The sequence below is a fragment of the Oncorhynchus mykiss genome, chromosome 7 (assembly GCF_057628025.1).
Source record: "Oncorhynchus mykiss isolate SJ-2025 chromosome 7, ASM5762802v1, whole genome shotgun sequence".
NCBI lineage: Eukaryota > Metazoa > Chordata > Actinopteri > Salmoniformes > Salmonidae > Oncorhynchus > Oncorhynchus mykiss.
The window spans coordinates 38,380,095-38,397,537 of NC_143028.1; the positions used below are offsets into that span (position 1 = coordinate 38,380,095).

The 17,443-nt window shown below is 44.4% G+C and overlaps 2 protein-coding genes across 4 annotated transcripts; both read right to left on the minus strand.

Moving 5' to 3' along the window:
* Nucleotides 1-1,448: 1,448 nt before the first annotated feature.
* Nucleotides 1,449-9,340, minus strand: utp3 (UTP3 small subunit processome component). Of its 2 annotated transcripts, none has more exons than XM_021609361.3 (15): nt 8,497-9,340; nt 8,089-8,176; nt 7,829-7,885; nt 7,672-7,728; nt 7,459-7,561; nt 7,265-7,333; nt 6,992-7,113; nt 5,156-5,296; nt 4,884-4,996; nt 4,703-4,799; nt 4,429-4,560; nt 3,970-4,109; nt 2,412-2,472; nt 2,020-2,127; nt 1,449-1,754 (listed from the first exon to the last, which is right to left on the minus strand). In XM_021609361.3, exons 1-15 carry the CDS (start codon nt 8,511-8,513, stop codon nt 1,665-1,667), a joined length of 1,395 nt encoding a protein of 464 aa, XP_021465036.3. In that variant the 5' UTR covers nt 8,514-9,340; the 3' UTR covers nt 1,449-1,664. The 2 variants fall into 2 exon arrangements, with proteins under 2 accessions (XP_021465036.3, XP_021465035.3); XM_021609360.3 differs by having other exon boundaries at nt 2,412-2,475; nt 8,497-9,012.
* A 1,853-nt stretch (nt 9,341-11,193) lies between these two features.
* sack1e (scaffolding CK1 anchoring protein E) lies at nt 11,194-17,258 on the minus strand. 2 transcript variants are annotated; one of them, XM_021609362.3, is made up of 9 exons: nt 15,877-17,258; nt 15,415-15,561; nt 14,045-14,169; nt 13,502-13,951; nt 12,988-13,050; nt 12,768-12,827; nt 12,372-12,618; nt 11,999-12,211; nt 11,194-11,864 (listed from the first exon to the last, which is right to left on the minus strand). In XM_021609362.3, exons 1-9 carry the CDS (start codon nt 16,336-16,338, stop codon nt 11,664-11,666), a joined length of 1,968 nt encoding a protein of 655 aa, XP_021465037.3. In that variant the 5' UTR covers nt 16,339-17,258; the 3' UTR covers nt 11,194-11,663. The 2 variants fall into 2 exon arrangements, with proteins under 2 accessions (XP_021465037.3, XP_021465038.3); XM_021609363.3 differs by having other exon boundaries at nt 15,415-15,577; nt 15,877-16,866.
* Nucleotides 17,259-17,443: the final 185 nt, after the last annotated feature.

Consider the following 17,443-nt stretch of genomic DNA (forward strand, 5'->3'; position numbering starts at 1 on the left):
GATCAGAAATACATTGCAAATGACATAGCTGGAAAGATCAGATTTTTTTAAATGGAATAGCTAAATAGGTGTAGAGACCCATTATCAGCAACCACCTGTGTTCCAATGGCACGTTGTGTTAGATAATCCAAGTTTATAATTTTAAAAGGCTAATTGATCATTAGAAAATCCTTTGCAATTATGTTAGCACATCTTAAAACTTCCTGATGAAAGCAATAAAACAATTTTTAAAAAAGCAATAAAACTGGCCTTTAGACTAGTTGAGTATCTGGAGCGTCAGCATTTGTGGGTTAAATTACAGGCTCAAAATGGCCAGAAACAAAGAACTTTCTTCTGAAACTCGTCAGTCTATTTTTGTTCTGAGAAATGGTTATTCCATGCGAGAAACTGAAGATCTCATACAGCGCTGTGTACTACTCCCTTCACAGAAAAGCGCAATCTGGCCCTAACCAGAATAGAAAGAGTGGGAGGCCCTGGTGCACAACTGAGCAAGAGGACAAGTACATTAGTGTCTAGTTTGAGAAACAGACACCTCACAAGTCCTCAACTGGCAACTTCATTAAATATTACCCGCAAAACACCAGCCTCAACGTTATCAGTGTAGCCGGAAACATTATGGAATATCTACATCAACAGTGAAGAGGTGACTCCGGGATGCTGGCCGTCAAGGCAGGGTGGCAAAGAAAAAGCCATATCTCAGACTGGGCAATAAAAAATGTAAGGTTAAGATGGGAAAAATAACAGACACTGGAAAAGAGGAACTCTGCCTAGAAGGCCAGCATCCTGGAGTCGCCTCTTCACTGTTGATGTAGATATTCCATAAAATGTTTTTTTTTAATGCAGTTCCCAGCTACAATAGTCATTTACAACATTAACAATGTCTACACTGTATTTCTGATCAATTTGATGTTATTTTAATGGGCAGAAAAGGGGCGTTTCTTTCAAAACAAGGACATTGCTAAGTGACCCCAAACCTTTGAACATTAGTGTATATATACACACACACACACGTTACTGCTCAGTCGACTAAACAACAACCTCGGTCAACTAACAGCCCAATGACCAAACAATCGACCAGTTGACTAATTGGGTTCTGCCCTAAACCATGCTGCTTACTAGGAGACCTGGCTACTTGTAGAACACTAATGTACAGTGCAAGTCCCCGGGCTTGGGACAATCTCGTGTACTAAACTCGGTTTTAAATCTGTCTGTAATTCATGCTTGTCCAGTTTGGATCATTATTTTATCTGGCTTGGCTTTCACCCACCTAGATCAGACATTTATGTGTATGGGTAAGCAGGTTTCAGTACTCACGGTCTGCCTAAAAAAAAAAAAACATTACATAACGACAGCAAACCGATCCTTGAGCATCTTAACTTTGTTTCATACCATCTTGTCAGGAAGCAGATTACAACATGTGGGTTGTGGAACGGTAATGCCAAACGAAGTTTGACTTGATTAAGAAAAACTTTATTGCAGTTTCATTACAACAAAGTAGATTACTCTGACAATGTCAGACAGTATTACATCGGTAAAGTGACAGACTTGGGACATTAAACCCCAACTGTATGTTGGTATTACATTGTGCTGGAGAAATCACACAAATCCCCTCCAGTCCACAGGGAACTGTTGACAGTCTTCCTTAAAGGAAACAGTTGGGTTGGTTACTTGAGTTTGACACTCTTTTTAACTCCAGCACGAATACCAGACAGCTCTCCACTGTATCTTGTCTCCTCACGACGGACTTCACGAACCTGGAATACATTAAATACTTTCATGTAGACTTGTTTGAAGAACTAGGAATTCCAACAGTCTTTTTGTAATTTGGCCCATAATTGACAAGTTAAACGATACAAGTTGTCAATTTTGCTTTCAAATACTGTATATAATATCAGTACACAGCAGTGGTTCAGAAAGATCTGCCTGAAGGTGTCAGTAATTCCTGCAAAGCACTTATAGTCAATCATTCATAGGATGTGTGTACACTGCAACTTCCAAGTTTAAATGTAGTCTACAAACCTGTCCCTTTCTGCGGATCTTGGCTCGTCTGAACTTCTCTCTGTGTTTGACCCTGGGATTGCGGTCAATCTTCTTCCTCTTTGGTGTAAGCCCTTTGTTCTTGGCCATCTTCAGAAAGGATAGATCAGCATGTGCTAATTAGACTAATGGTTTAAACTATGAAGGGAATATAATACTCTTCCATACAAAGTACAAGATAGATCTGAAGGCCATGTGTTGATGTATTGGGAGAATAAATGCCTCATACTGTGCTTTGTACAATGAAAAGGTGAACAAGAGACATGAACCAGTTCATATTGTACATAAAGGCTAAGATGTACAATAAATCATGGCTGCTGTATACTTGAATGTGTGTAACTCATTTCTAATTCTCAGAGGGTGTTACACTGTACCTGGTAGGTAATGCGTCTCTTGGCATCTGGATCCACATAGTCATCTTCTGCCGCCTCCAATCTGCTACGAGGAAACAGAGCTACCATCAAACCCTGCCCATCTCATTCCTACTCTTTGAACTTGAATAGAGAACCACAGTGTGTCCTAATACCCATCAAACCCAATATCCGGTCAAACAGAAAGCGTTTCCCCCCCCCCCCCCCCATGTCGTAAGGGTAGGCAACAACACATCTGCCACGCTAATCCTCAACACGGGGACTCCTCTGGGGTGCATTCTTAGTCCCTCCTGTACTCCCTGTTCACCCACGACTGTGTGGCCAAGCACAACTCCCAACACCATCATTAAATTTGCTGACGACACAATGGTGGTAGAACTGATCACCGACAACGCTGAGACAGCCTATATGGAGGCGGTCAGAGACCTGACAGTGTGGTGCCAGGACAACAACCTCTCCCTCAAGGTGAGCAAGACAAAAGAGCTGACCATGGACTACAGGAAAAGGAGGGCCGAACAGGCCCCCATTAACATCGATGGGGCTGTAGTGGAGCGGGTCGAGAGTTGAGTTCCTTGGTCTCTGCATCCACAAACTATCATGGTCCAAACACACCAAGACAGTTGTGAAGAGGGCACGACAACACCTTTCCCCCCTCAGGAGACTGAAAATACTTAGTATGGGTCCCCAGATCCTCAAAAGGTTCTACAGCTGCACCAGAGAATCTCCTGACCGGTTGCATCACCGCCTGGTATGGAAACTGCTCGGCATCTGACTGTAAGGCGCTACAGAGGTTAGGGCGTACGGCCCAATACACCAGCCACCCTAATCATAGACTGTTCTCTCTGCTACCGCATGGCAATCGTTACCGAAGCGCCAAGTCTAGGTCCAAAAGACTCCTTAACAGCTTCTACCCCCAAGCCATAAGACTGCTGAACAATTAATAAAATGGCCACCCGGACTATTTACGTTGACCACCCCCTTTTGTTTTACACTGCTGCTACTCGCGGTTTATTATCTATCCATAGTCACTTTACAAATTACTAACCTGTACCCCAGCACATTGCCTCGGTACCGCCACCCCCTGTATATAGCCTCTTTATTGCCATGTAATTTTCTTGTGTTACTTTGATTATTTTTTTCACTTTAGTTTATTTAGTAAAACATTTCTTAACCAACTATGCAGTTCAATAAACAGAGTTAAGGGCTTGTAAGTAAGCATTTCACAGTAAGGTTGTGGTATTCGGCGCACGTGACAAATAACATTTGATAAGATGTCTAATGTGATGCTAATTAGCATTTTCGAATCTGAGTTTAAATAGAGCCGAATATATTGATAAAAGTCACCTTGTCTGAAAGAGAGAGATTTACACCGTTATCAAAACGTTACGCCAGGGTAAGCCCACAAGAAACACAGCCCTTTATTTGAAGTGTTTCTAAAATCCCCTACGGGGAAAATGAATGGTGGGAAAATGATTGGAACCATTTCCCTGCTTGACCACTAGGTTTTATGGGTGTTATGACACCACTGTGGTGCTCTATAATATACTCGGGTAATGCTCACCCTTCCTCAGCCTGCGGGTCCTTGCCCTTCCTCTTCAGTTTCAGCCTCTCCTCCACGCCTCTGTAGAAACGCAGAGCAGCCTCCTCATCCAAGTCAGAGTATGAGTCTTCAGATGATTCCGCCCCAGCCTCTTCGGATACCTGACAACATAGGGAGCAGTCGAGTTTAAAGGTAGACCCGGCAAAATGACATTGCCACGAGCAGCGCCGCAGATATTGCGTTGAACGAGATGCAAGACTTCCCTCTCACACAGTATATGCGCACGGGTTCGCTTCGCGCTGTTACAGTGTGGTAGCAACACAGCGGAGAAGTTTAGCCTTGTGCTTCGATGCTCAAACTTGTTGCAGAAATTGACCCAATTTGTTTACTTTGTGCATCTACGTCATATCGCTGAGTCCACCTTGAAGTATACGCAACATCCACATCACCCAATGGACCAACATCCAACTCATTTCTCACCTTGACCTTCTTGTTGGTGATCTGCTCGCTGCCCTCCGACGTTCTAGCGGACTTCTCCTTCTGGTCTGCAGAGAGCAGCTTGCGCAGCTGTGGGGCAAGCCGAGCGTCTACCTCACCCATCTCATTAATCAGCTGCAGGGACAGTCAGAGAACGCAATTATTGTAGGACACAATCAGAATCATACCAACTACATGACAAGCACTGTGTTAAGTTCACTACATACAGTATACCTACAATTGGATCAAATCACAAATGACAAATGCATCTACTCACATTTCTGTAAGTCAACAGTCTTTCAATCACAGGGTGGTTGTGTGCGGGAATACGCTTTGCTTTCAGGACCAGGTAGAAACTGATGTTTGTACAGTAACTAAGGACAGAAATAACAATAAGCGAGGCCATTCTCATTGGCATTCTTTATGCAATTTATGTCACAAATAACATTCACACTTACTTTAGATAAAGCTGCTGTTTGGTCCTTAGGTAGTTGGCACCCTTTCCTGGTGGGATCCGTCCATCGTTGACCATCTCCAAAAGAGGCTGCAGCTCGTCCTTCAGCTCTGCCAACTGCACACACCACCATCGGCAAACAGCACGGCATTACCACACAACACCACCATTAGTAACTGTAACGCTTGTTACAGGCTCAACAACATTAAGTGTGGATTACACTATATTTCTTATCCTGTTGCACATACAGTAGTAGTGCTGTTGTGGTTATCACACCTTTGCCTTAAAGTCCTGAATGAGCTCCAGTAGCTCTGGTGACTCTTTCTTCAGCAGCTTCATCTTCTCCTTCTGGGACATCTGCTGCAGGTCCTTCACAATCCTCTCCTTCTCCACCTCCTGCTCCTCTACAGCAAACTCCTACACATACAGAAACAAAATGAGGACAACAGGAAAATGTATTTATTTACTTCGATAGAGCTAGAGGCTCAAGCATGTACAGGTGAAATCGGAAGTTTACATACACCTTAGCCAAACACATTTAAACTAAGTTTTTCACAATTCCTGACATTTAATCCTCGTGTTAGGTCAGTTAGGATCACCACTTTATTTTAAGAATGTGAAATGTCAGAATAATAGAAGAGAATGATTTATTTCAGCTTTTATTTCTTTCATCACATTCTCAGTGGGTCAGAAGTTTACATACACTCAATTAGTATTTGGTAGCATTGCCTTTAAATTGTTTAACTTGAGACAAACATTTTGGGTAGCCTTTCACAAGCTTCCCACAATAAGTTGGGTGAATTTTGTCCAATTCCTCCTGACAGAGCAGGTGTAACCGAGTCAGGTTTGTAGGCCTCCTTGCTCACACATGCTTTTTCAGTTCTGCCCACACATTTTCTATCGGATTGAGGTCAGGGCTTTGTGATGGCCACTCCAATACCTTGGCTTTGTTGTCCTTAAGCCATTTTGCCACAACTTTGGAAGTATGCTTGGGGTCATTGTCCATTTGGAAGACCCATTTGCGACCAGGCTTTAACTTCCTGCCTGACTGATGTCTTGAGATGTTGCTTCAATATATCCACATCATTTTCTGTCCTCATGATGCCATCTATTTTGTGAGGCGCACCAGTCCCTCCTGCAGCAAAGCACTCACACAACATGATGCTGCCACCCCCGTGAATCACGGTTGGGATGGTGTTCTTCGGCTTGCAAGCCTCCCCCCTTTTCCGCCAAACATAACGATGGGCATTATGGCCAAACAGTTCTATTTTTGTTTCATCAGACATTTCTCGAAAAAGTACGATCTTTGTCCCCATGTGCAGTTGTAAACCGTAGTCTGGCTTTTTTAATGGCGGTTTTGGAGCAGTGGCTTCTCCCTTGCTGAGCGGCCTTTCAGGTTATGTCGATATAGATACTTTTGTACCCGTTTCCTCCAGCATCTTCACACGGTCCTTTGCTGTTGTTCTGGGAATGATTTGCACTTTTCACACCAAAGTACGTTCACCTCTAGTTGACAGAACGCGTCTCCTTCCTGAGCGGTATGACGGCTGCGTGGTCCCATGGTGTTTATACTTGCGTACTATTGTTTGTACAGATGAATGTGGTACCTTCAGGCGTTTGGATATTGCTCCCAAGGATCAACCAGACTTGTGGAGGTCAATCATTTTTTTTATGGGGTCTTGGCTGATTTCTTTTAATTGTCCCATGATGTCAAGCAAAGAGGCACAGTTTGATTGTAGGCCGTGAAAAATACTTCAACAAATACACCTCCAATTGACTCAAATGATGTCAATTAGCCTATCAGAAGCTCCTAAAGCAATGACACCATTTTCTGGAATTTTCCAAGCTGTTTAAAGGACAGTCAACTTAGTGTATGTAAACTTCTGACCCACTGGAATTGTGACACAGTGAATTATAAATGAAATCTGTAAACAATTGTTGGAAAAATTAATTGTGTCATGCACAAAGTAGATGTCCTAACCGACTTGCCAAAACTATAGTTTCTTAACAAGAAACTTGTGGAGTGGTTGAAAAACGAGTTTTAATGACTCCAACCTAAGTCTATGTAAACATCCGACTTCAACTCTATACTTTGTTGCTGATAATGTATACCTGAAGGAGGTTAAGATCATAGTCCTCCTCGCTAAGATCGGCAGCCAATCGTCTCTGAATATTCTTAGCTTCTTCCTCTTCCTCTTCATCCTCTGCCTCTGCGTCTTGCTGAGATTTCCCCTCTGCAACAAACAAAAAAGTGAGTCGTTTCAAGGAAACAGCCTACGTCGAACAAACGTAACTACATCAACCAGATATAAACATTCAGGAATCATAAAAGACTACAGGTAACAGGTCTCAATAATATTAATGAATAAAATGTGAAATACTCACTGGCAGCCACATAGTCAGAGTCATAGAACATCTTCTTCCTGTTTCCCCATGCCATATCATTGGGGAGATCTAGGAGAAAACAACCACATTTAATATGTTAATTCAGCAAAATACACACGCAGAAAAAAAACAGGTTAATAGTTGAGTGGGTACAAAAACTGCTATAGTAGGTTGACATTGGGCTGTATAATTACAATAATCCTTCTTCCCCTCCAGATCACTGTCCATATCAGCCTCTTCTTCCTCCTCCTCCTCTTCATCCTCTGAGTCAGTGAGGTCCAGAGCCATCACTTCCTCCTGCAAACCACACGACACTCATCGGCTCAATGTGACGTTTGCACGGGTAAGTCATTCAAGTTCTGCTCTATTAGATACTGCTCACCTCCAGTTGTTGGCCTTTGACTCACCTCGTCATCACCATCTTCCTGGTCACTGTCCATCTGAACACCACGTGCCATGAGTTTCTATAGTGGCAAACATACGCAACATTAAGACGGAGTAGGGTTAAAAAGATAACCAGGGTTAAGAAGTTGAACTCTTCAAATATACAGATGGGAGACTCACCGAGATTTTGTCATCGTGGAACTCGTCGACCTTGTCCTTCGTATACTGCGAGGATCTCTTAAAAAGATTGTACGTTAAAAGGAGGTTGAACGGAAACTTTCAAAAATCGGTCAACAGCAACAATGACAAACAACTCTTGGTCAAGTAAGGGACAAGCTCCATAAGCATAGTTGCCCATCAACATTGTGCAGATGTTGATAACATGTGAAGTTAATCACACTTCTAGTCACACAGGCTTCTCCATAACATATATAGACTACCTTATCTGGGACAGGCATGTCCTTGTATGCTTTAGGGTCATCTTCGTCAAACTGTTCCGTCTTCTTCACCGGAGGGGCGCGTTTGGTTCTGAGTGGAGCAGGGGGTTTAAGTTGTCACATCCAAGCCAGGGCCCAGTTTTTCGAAAGTAATCTATTTGGATTTCGCCTCTCGGATATGATTAAATGCATAGATATTGAATGAATAGAACGGGCGAAACATGTACTTGAACGGAAACTCCCGTTCTATTCATATGCATTTGATCGTATTCGATAGGCGACATATAGATAACTTTTGAAAAACAGTGCCCTGGACATCATAAAGACTACAATCTTGGCATCTCATATGACAATTTAAAGGTCAAATGTCTAGCATATAACTGTTTATACAAAGAAATCTAGCTAACGTACCTTACCGCCCGAACCATGTTGAGAAGCTCAGTAGAATAACGTTAGCTTGCTAGCTATCTTACTAGTGGGATAACTTTTTCTGTTGCCTAGAAATGTGATCTTCCAAAAAAATGTTGTCTCTATTCCGGTGACTCAACAAACGATAAATTGACTTATAATCGTTTGCAACTCCTAGCAGCCTCGCATTTTTTTGTTTTCTTTCCACGTGCTTCCGGGTTGTTTTCTTCCTCTTCTTCGCTGGTGTTTACCGGTTGGCATCCAACGGTATCAAAGATGTTCTAGTGAGACGTTATGGTGCGTTACCGCCACCTACTGTACTGGAGTGTGGGCCAGAGAGAGGGAAAGCTAAACTCTTAAAATAATAAAACAAAATATTTGAAACTATATTTAATGAAGTTCCACTCAATCTACTCTGAACTTATTTCCTGTATCCTCTTCTTCCTCATACTAGATGTCAGCCTCTCTCTTTCAATCTGATACTCCCCACACTGTAGCAATACATGCTCCACGGTCTCTGTTTCCTGTCAATAATCACACTTTCCTGTAGGATGCTTTCCTATCACATTTATGGTCTTATTCAACTGGCTGTGTCCCACCCTTAATCTTGTAAAAAATAGCCTCCTCTCTTCTGTCCCTTCCTGCCGTCCTCCCCTCCCCGTCAGACAGCGCATCACATTTAGCACCTTCTTACTCTTTCCCACCACTTTCTCAATGTGTTCTGCCCAGGTCAGTCTAGTGTCAAAGTTTGCCCCAATGGACCTGAAGGCCCCCACCACTCTCCAAGTTTCTTTCATATAGCATCAAGCATACCTCATCTCCCACCTTCCTCCTGGTAAAGAACACTGTCTGAGTTCTCTACAGAGAAACTGAATCCCCACATTGTGGATATCATGAACATACTCGTAATACTACTGCCCTCTGTCGACTGAACCAGAATATGACTATTTGGCTGAAAGGGATATACACTGCTCAAAAAAATAAAGGGAACACTAAAATAACACATCCTAGATCTGAATGAATGAAATATTGTTATTAAATACTTTTTTCTTTACATAGTTGAATGTGCTGACAACAAAATCACACAAAAATGATCAATGGAAATCAAATTGATCAACCCATGGAGGTCTGGATTTGGATGTGGATTTTCCACATTAAAGTGGAAAACCACACTACAGGCTGATCCAACTTTGATGCAATGTCCTTAAAACAAGTCAAAATGAGGCTCAGTAGTGTGTGTGGCCTCCACGTGCCTGTATGACCTCCCTACAACGCCTGGGCATGCTCCTGATGAGGTGGCGGATGGTCTCCTGAGGGATCTCCTCCCAGACCTGGACTGAAGCATCCGCCAACTCCTGGACAGTCTGTGGTGCAACGTGGCGTTGGTGGATGGAGCGAGACATGATGTCCCAGATGTGATCAATTGGATTCAGGTCTGGGGAACGGGCGGGCCAGTCCATAGCATCAATGCCTTCCTCTTGCAGGAACTGCTGACACACTCCAGCCGCATGAGGTCTAGCATTGTCTTGCATTAGGAGGAACCCAGGGCCAACCGCAGCAGCAGCATATGGTCTCACAAGGGGTCTGAGGATCTCATTTCGGTACCTAATGGCAGTCAGGCTACCTCTGGCGAGCACAAGGAGGGATGTGCGGCCCCCCAAAGAAATGCCACCCCACACCATTGACTGACCCACCGCCAAACCGGTCATGCTGGAGGATGTTGCAGGCAGCAGAACGTTCTCCACGGCGTCTCCAGACTGTCACGTCTGTCACATGTGCTCACTGTGAACCTGCTTTAATCTGTATAGAGCACAGGGCGCCAGTGGCGAATTTGCCAATCTTGGTGTTCTCTGGCAAATGCCAAACGTCCTGCAAGGTGTTGGGCTGTAAGCACAACCCCCACCTGTGGATGTCGGGCCCTCATACCACCCTCATGGAGTCTGTTTCTGACCGTTTGAGCAGACACATGCACATTTGTGGCCTGCTGGAGGTCATTTTGCAGGGCTCTGGCAATGCTCCTCCTACTCCTCCTTGCACAAAGGCGGAGGTAGGTAGGTCCTGCTGCTGGGTTGTTGCCCTCCTACGGCCTCCTCCACGTCTCCTGATGTACTGGCCTGTCTCCTGGTAGCGCCTCCATGCTCTGGACACTACACTGACAGACACAGCAAACCTTCCTGCCACAGCTCACATTGATGTGTCATCCTGGATGAGCTACACTACCTGAGCCACATGTGTGGGTTGTAGACTCCGTCTCATGCTACCACTAGAGTGAAAGCACTGCCAGCATTCAAAAGTGACCAAAACATCAGCCAGGAAGCATAGGAACTGAGAAGTGGTCTGTGGTCACCACCTGCAGAACCACTCCTTTATTGGGGGTGTCTTGCTAATTGCCTATAATTTCCACCTGCTGTCTATTCCATTTGCACAACAGCATGTGAAATGTATTGTCAATCAGTGTTGCTTCCTAAGTGGACAGTTTGATTTCACAGAAGTGTGATTGACTTGGAGTTACATTGTGTTGTTTAAGTGTTCCCTTTATTTTTTTGAGCAGTGTATATTCTATGGAAAATATATATATTTTTTGTCTTCCCTGGACTATAAGATATATTATATTTGCGAGGACAGAGATATAGTTAATCATGATAATAAACTAAATATCATAGGATTGAAAGTTATATTAAACAGATCAACCTGTGTGAATTAACATTATGAAAGGTTATTTTATTCAGTTTGACATATAATGAAAAACCGTCCTAATCCAATATTCCATAAGAAACAAATTAATATGTCAAGAAATCTATTGTTCTAGTCATCGACCTGTATGTATACATTTGTGTGGGGCCTGAAACCATGAAAACTGTGGCTGTTTAGATTTGTTCTGCTGAGCATTTTACCATCTTGTAGGACGTCTGTATTATGAGAGATGATCAACTGAGTTTACATTGGTCACATCCATTACGTTACATTACAATACATTTCAAACTGGCTGTCATTAACAGATGGCTTCCCTGCTTCATCTTCCAGCTAAATACAGTAAGCATTTTCACTGAAGTTGCACATCAATTTTGTCCATGTGATTCAACACTAGACTCTTCTCTCAATGCAGCTACCATTGTCTGTCCCATTCGCATCGTGACATTTCCCCGTTCTCTTCCATCCTCTTCACTCAATCACTTTCTATCCTCCTTCCCTAGATCCCAGTCACTCTGTGGCCTTCTCCAGTCCCTCTGGAGTCCAACACTGCCACTGCGAGGCCTGGTGGTAGGAGGCAGAAAGGTTTTGGGAGGCCTAAGGATCCCCGTTTTAAACTCATCATTCCTCTTCCTCATCAGGGCGAAGGCTGGGGTCATTCGAATAGGGTCAGAAAAGTACTGTCGGAAAAAGAGAAAACCAGGGAATGTCTCAGTAGATGGTCTCTATTTTTATCTTGCTCTCACACACACACACACACACACACACACACACACATACATACATACATACATACATACATACATACACTTACACTGGCTTGTGGTACTGATGGTCCCTTCTCTTTAAAGCCTGCGTCTGTATGCATCACACTCAGGTCCATCATGGAACTGCTGAGTTCTGACACGGTGGTCTTAGCACCCCTCCTTAGCTGGGTTGAAGAGCTCTGACGAGGCCGCAGCCTCCTCATGATGTCACTCAAAGAGCTGAAGCTTTCACTTTGAGGCACCTTCAATATCAGAGGTCTCTGCATAAGAGAAAGGCAAACCTTCACTGTCCATACTCTGTCCTTTAACATCTAACAGTATTTGATTTTATTGTACTCCAAATGAGACAGATTCGTATTTCCATACAGGATGAATCAGTAGCAGTGGGACTGTGTGTATATTTATAAACCAGAGGCTCACCCTAGATATAGAGGGGCTATCAGCACCAGAGTTGACTCTAGATTCAGTTGCCTCTGTGCCTAACTCCTCTGCCATAACATCTTCCCTTCTAGTTGGACGATCTCTTCTCTCTCTGGAGGGAAAGCCCACAGCTTCTTCTCGTGGGCCTGTCTCCATTTTGTTTTCACTGGGCCCCACAGACTCTTTCTCATCAACTTCAGAGCTCCTCTGTTTGGAGAGGTGTATGCCATATGTTTTGAGTTGGACCCTTCAAGAGAATAATTACATTTTAGTACTATTTACTGACAAAAGTATGGCTAGGTTTACTATGGTAATGTATCCATTTAATTAATTGGAAAGTTCTGAAAGTGAATTCACAATCACAATTATAGTCACAATTATCACAGCGTTACACACCTGTGTTGGGTTTCTGTTTCAGCGGACGGCTGGTTCTCTTCCTGAGAGGGTAAATCTCCGCTGCAAGATCATCCGAAACCAGACAGGTGTTATAACATTGCTACTCAAAGTATTGTGGAGAGTTATTCTGAATAAAACTCATTCTCTTCTTAAGGATATGCCAAAAAAACATTGCAAACCGAGCATGTATGAGTCTCATACTTCCCAAAAATGGACTCACTTAAAAGTCGTTTGATTATCCAGCTGAATTTCACTCTCCGAACTGACATTGTTGGCCCATATTCTGTAACGTGAAAAGAACAAAATGACCTGAGCACCGATCATACAGAAACTGCTACTGTCCCCACAAGATAAAAGTATTACAGATAAAGGTGACACAGAGAGCAAATACAACCAAGACAGTGGCTCACAGTACATACAATCACACATTACGTGCGTTCTATGACTGGCTTCATATGTTCTAGGTTTCTACACCCCGAAGCTCACAACAATATGGGCCTGCGTTGACACAAGGGCCATGTTTGCACCTGTTGACACATGTTTAGAAGGGAATGAAAGGTAAACGATCAAACCTGAGTGCACGAAACTGACTTTTTTGTACACTTTAGAGCCGTACACGGGCGGATCAAAAACCTTTCACTGGTTTCAAATGGTTAGGAAATCTGGCCTTCTGTGGCATAAAAACAGGTATGGAAATCACATTGTGGCAATCCCTCTGGTTTCATCACACATACCTCCCCTCGTATGCATGCGTAGTTGTGAGGTGATCAACTTCCTTCGGACAAAACTCCTCCCCAAAAGGTGGCTTTTTGTTCACTGCTGTAAAATGTTGCAATGGTTTCTCCATGTTCACATTCATGTCCATGGGTTCACCGTGTTGATTGACAGGACTTCCTCTGTGGATGACGCCCAGGGCCTCCCAATCCAGGGTGTAGTCTGCAGGTGGGGGAGGAGGGGGGCTGTTGATAGGCTCCATGGGGAAAGACTTGGGCCGGTTGTTGAGGTCCAGGAGCACTGAGTGGTGATGGGGCTCATCTATTGGGGCCTTGGTGGTCTTCCATGTGTCTGGAACTGGAAGTGAGGCTGCAAAGAGGATCCGGAACTCTCGGTCAAAGGATTCCACTACCGGGCCACTCAGCACCGTCACCAGCTGCCGGTGCAGGTGGGCGTCTGACCATGTGAAGCTAGTGAACACAATAACAAGCTGTTATTTGATGTCAGAGGGTAACTGAGTATGTTAAAAGTTATAACCTGTGGAGAGCACCTAGCTGCTTTACCTGTAGCTGCCATTAACCACGGTCTCCAAATCCACCAGGAGGAAGTTGTCCTTCAATTCCCCCATCACTATCTTTCCCTCCCGCGAACAGAAGGTCTTTCCTCCAAGAACACGAACCTGTATATTCTGTGAAGTGCAGAATACAAGGTAATCAACTTTATTTCAACCCTGTCGATTCAGACATAGACTTTGAATTTACTTAAATACTGCCAGAATATACAGTATACATCAAATCAAATGTTATTTGTCACATACGCCGAATACAAGTGTAGACCTTACAGTGGAATGCTTACTTACAAGCCCTTAACCAACAATGCAGTTTTAAGAAAAAATACCTTAAAAAAGTAAGAAATAAATGTAACAAATAATTCAAGAGCAGCAGTAAAATAACAATAGCGAGGCTACAGGGGGGTACCGGTACAGAGTCAATGTGTGGGGGCACCGGTTAGTCGAGGTAATTGAGGAAATGTGTAGAAGCTGTTGAGAAGCGTCTTGGACCTAGACTTTTTGCTCCAGTACTGCTTGCCGTGCGGTAGCAGAGAGAATAGTCTATGACTCAGGTGGCTGGAGTCTGACAATTTTTAGGGCCTTCCTCTGACACCGCCTGGTATAGAGGTCATGGATGGCAGGAAGCTTGGCCCTGGTGACGTACTAGGCCGTACGCACTACCTTCTGTAGTGCCTTGCGGTCGGAGGCTGAGCAGTTGCCATACCAGGCAGTGATGCAACCCGTCAGGATGCTCTCGATGGTGCAGCTATAAAACCTTTCGAGGATCTGAGGACCCATGCCAAATATTTTCAGTCTTCTGAGGGGGAATAGGTTTTCTTGTGCCCTCTCCACAACTGTCTTGGTGTGCTTGGACCATGTTAGTTTGTTGGTGATGTGGACACCAAGGAACTTGAAGCTCTCAACCTGCTCCACTACAGCCCCATCGATGAGAATGGAGGTGTGCTCAGTCCTCCTTTTCCTGTAGTCCACCATAATATCCTTTGTCTTGTATATCATTACCACAGACGTGACGTGAGCCACACCAAGAGATGCACAGACTGACAAAGTAAATGCAGAACAACCTGTTCAGTTGTGTTGCTTCACCCAGATACATTCCACAAATGCCCAAAAAAAGGAGTTACCAGAGACTAGTCAGCCTGGGTGTGCATCAGCTTCTCAAGAGCCAGATGTCAGGTTAATGACTCCCCTTTCACAAAGTTCATACTGCTTTTATGAAACCTGATGCACTGTGACAAAGATTATTAAAATGTTGAGCTGTTGTTTTGGTACTGTGTGAATTAACAAGGTATGTGGGATTGGCTAAGTGGTATGAATGACATCAGGAGTCAGAGTCTGTAGTCCTTATATGGTGTAGTTACTCACCGGATGCCTCAGCCTGTGAGGGGGGAGGTTCTCCTGGCTGGATCTCTGGTTCAGGACAATGTAAACAGGGACTCCCCGGGAAGCGATAGTGCGTAGATCCCCAATCACAGTGCTATCTGTCAGTCTGTCTGTCACCATGGCAACAACCTGTACAGCAGACACTCTGTCAGAGGAATATTAATACGTGACAGAGTGGATATTTCTCCCTGACCAGGTCGCAAACCCTAACACAACATACTGAAGAGGCACCATTAACAACACTGACCCAGCAAAGAAAAGGCATTTCTGGATCCGGCTTGACAGCACCTCTAGGTCTCATTAAAGCCAGTAGCGATGAACTCAGCCATCCGCTACAAATAATCATCATACAATCCAATATTTTTACTGATGTGCCAAGTGCATGTAGGCCTGATTATATTTTTGTGCCTTAAAAGTATATCATCTTCAATCATTCAGACATACCTTGCTAGCCCCCTGCAGTAGTCTTCTGATGATCTCTCTGACAGGAGGTTGTTCATCTGCAGGTGGGCTGGTGTAGACCATGGCGTGTCCCATTCCCACCCAGGTGACCCCCTCAGGCCAGCCCAGCTCCAGGCACGGTGCAGGGGTGTCTGAGTGGGTGGGGAAGTACCTGGCGGAGAGGTCTTGCACACCTGAGTTGCCACCCTCCTCAGCCCCCTCCAACTCCTCATAGCTGCTATGGTAGTCCTTGACCCTGCCACTGATCTGGTTCACCTCCTCTGGGGAGAGGAAGGGGACGAGGTGCTCTGCACTCAGCGTGGTGTAGAAGGCCTCGGGGCCCGCACTCAGCAGGCGTTCTAGCGCATAGCGCTCCCTCTCGCAGTGAAGGTACTCCGGGCTGGACTCAGACATCGGCAGAAATATCACATCCTTATTCAGACTCTGTTCCTGGGAGTTTGACATGGCCGAACAGTATGTAGCCTCCTCGGTCTTTGGGAATGAGGGTTGTCTTTTGAACTCTGCGGGGGGGGGGGGGTACACCCCCACCTACAAGCACTACTAGGGCAGCACAGGTCCAGCCAAAATCATGACACCAATTACACTAGCTGGTGATGATATGCTATTTGTTACTGGACAATTGTGTGCGGTAGAAGTCTCCTTTTCACTACCTCTGTTTACTCTGAGAGAAACGCAGTCACCAATGAATCTTGATTCTCGCATTAGATCTCATTGAAAGCATTGTCCAGAATCAGTTAAATAAGGTAAGGACACCGATATATCTTCAAGGGAACGATCTTGAAAACACAGGCAAAAAAAGTTCCCAGCCTTTCACAAACAAGTCACAAGTCCTTGTTGACGTAAGGAACAAATAGCTCTGAGTGAGTTATGATATATAATCACTAAAGAGATCATAACCACTAAAAACAATGAAATAATGATAGTGGTGATAGAAAAAGACAACTCACCCTTCACACTCACACTTCATGTCCTAAAATATGAAGACTGATTACCTCCAACTTATAACAGATTCTCTTATCTTCTTCCTCCCCCTTTCGTACAACTCCTCCCTCACTCTCACCTTCCTCCTCTCTCTCTGCTCACGTTGCCTCTCTCTCTGCTCACATTGCCTCTCTCTCTGCTCCAAGCGTTCTGCTCTGCTGACAGATCCTTTCAGTCTCTCGCAGCCACGATCGGGTCACGACCCTGTTTCCTCGAGAGAATCGCCACTTCTTACCCTGAAGTGCACAGCGGACAACTTTCAAATCCTCATGTCAACTTGTGTTCCAACTTGTGGATTCTGTGTGGCTATCTTCCAAAATAAAGCAGTTTTTAGGTGACTCCCTACAGAGAGTGTATGTAATATTTCTTCCTTTGTGTTATCTATTATGTGGTGATGAAAGAAAACCTTTTCATTCACTTCATAGTTGACTCCTGAGACCGGTCCAGCCAGACGGGCAGGTCTGCTAGCCACAGGAGCAGGACTGGAGTCCCACTGACTGCCTGGGGAAGCCTCGCTGGGGGCAGTCCTCTCTTCCCACACCTTCTATTGACTCTCATCGAATTTCCA

Bases quoted from the DNA above. Each gene is read 5' to 3' on its own strand.
- utp3 (XM_021609360.3), bottom strand. The intron at 4,997-5,155 runs GTGTGATAACCA...TGGTGTGTGCAG, and splicing joins TTCAGGACTTTAAGGCAAAG to TTGGCAGAGCTGAAGGACGA. The intron at 2,476-3,969 runs GTGAGCATTACC...GTTTCCTCGTAG, and splicing joins GACCCGCAGGCTGAGGAAGG to CAGATTGGAGGCGGCAGAAG.
- sack1e (XM_021609362.3), bottom strand. From the start codon at position 16,338: ATGTCAAACTCCCAGGAACAGAGTCTGAATAAGGATGTGATATTTCTG. The intron at 14,170-15,414 runs GTGAGTAACTAC...TGCACTTCACAG, and splicing joins CTCACAGGCTGAGGCATCCG to AATATACAGGTTCGTGTTCT. The intron at 12,619-12,767 runs GTGTGTAACGCT...ATTCTCTTGAAG, and splicing joins GAAACAGAAACCCAACACAG to GGTCCAACTCAAAACATATG.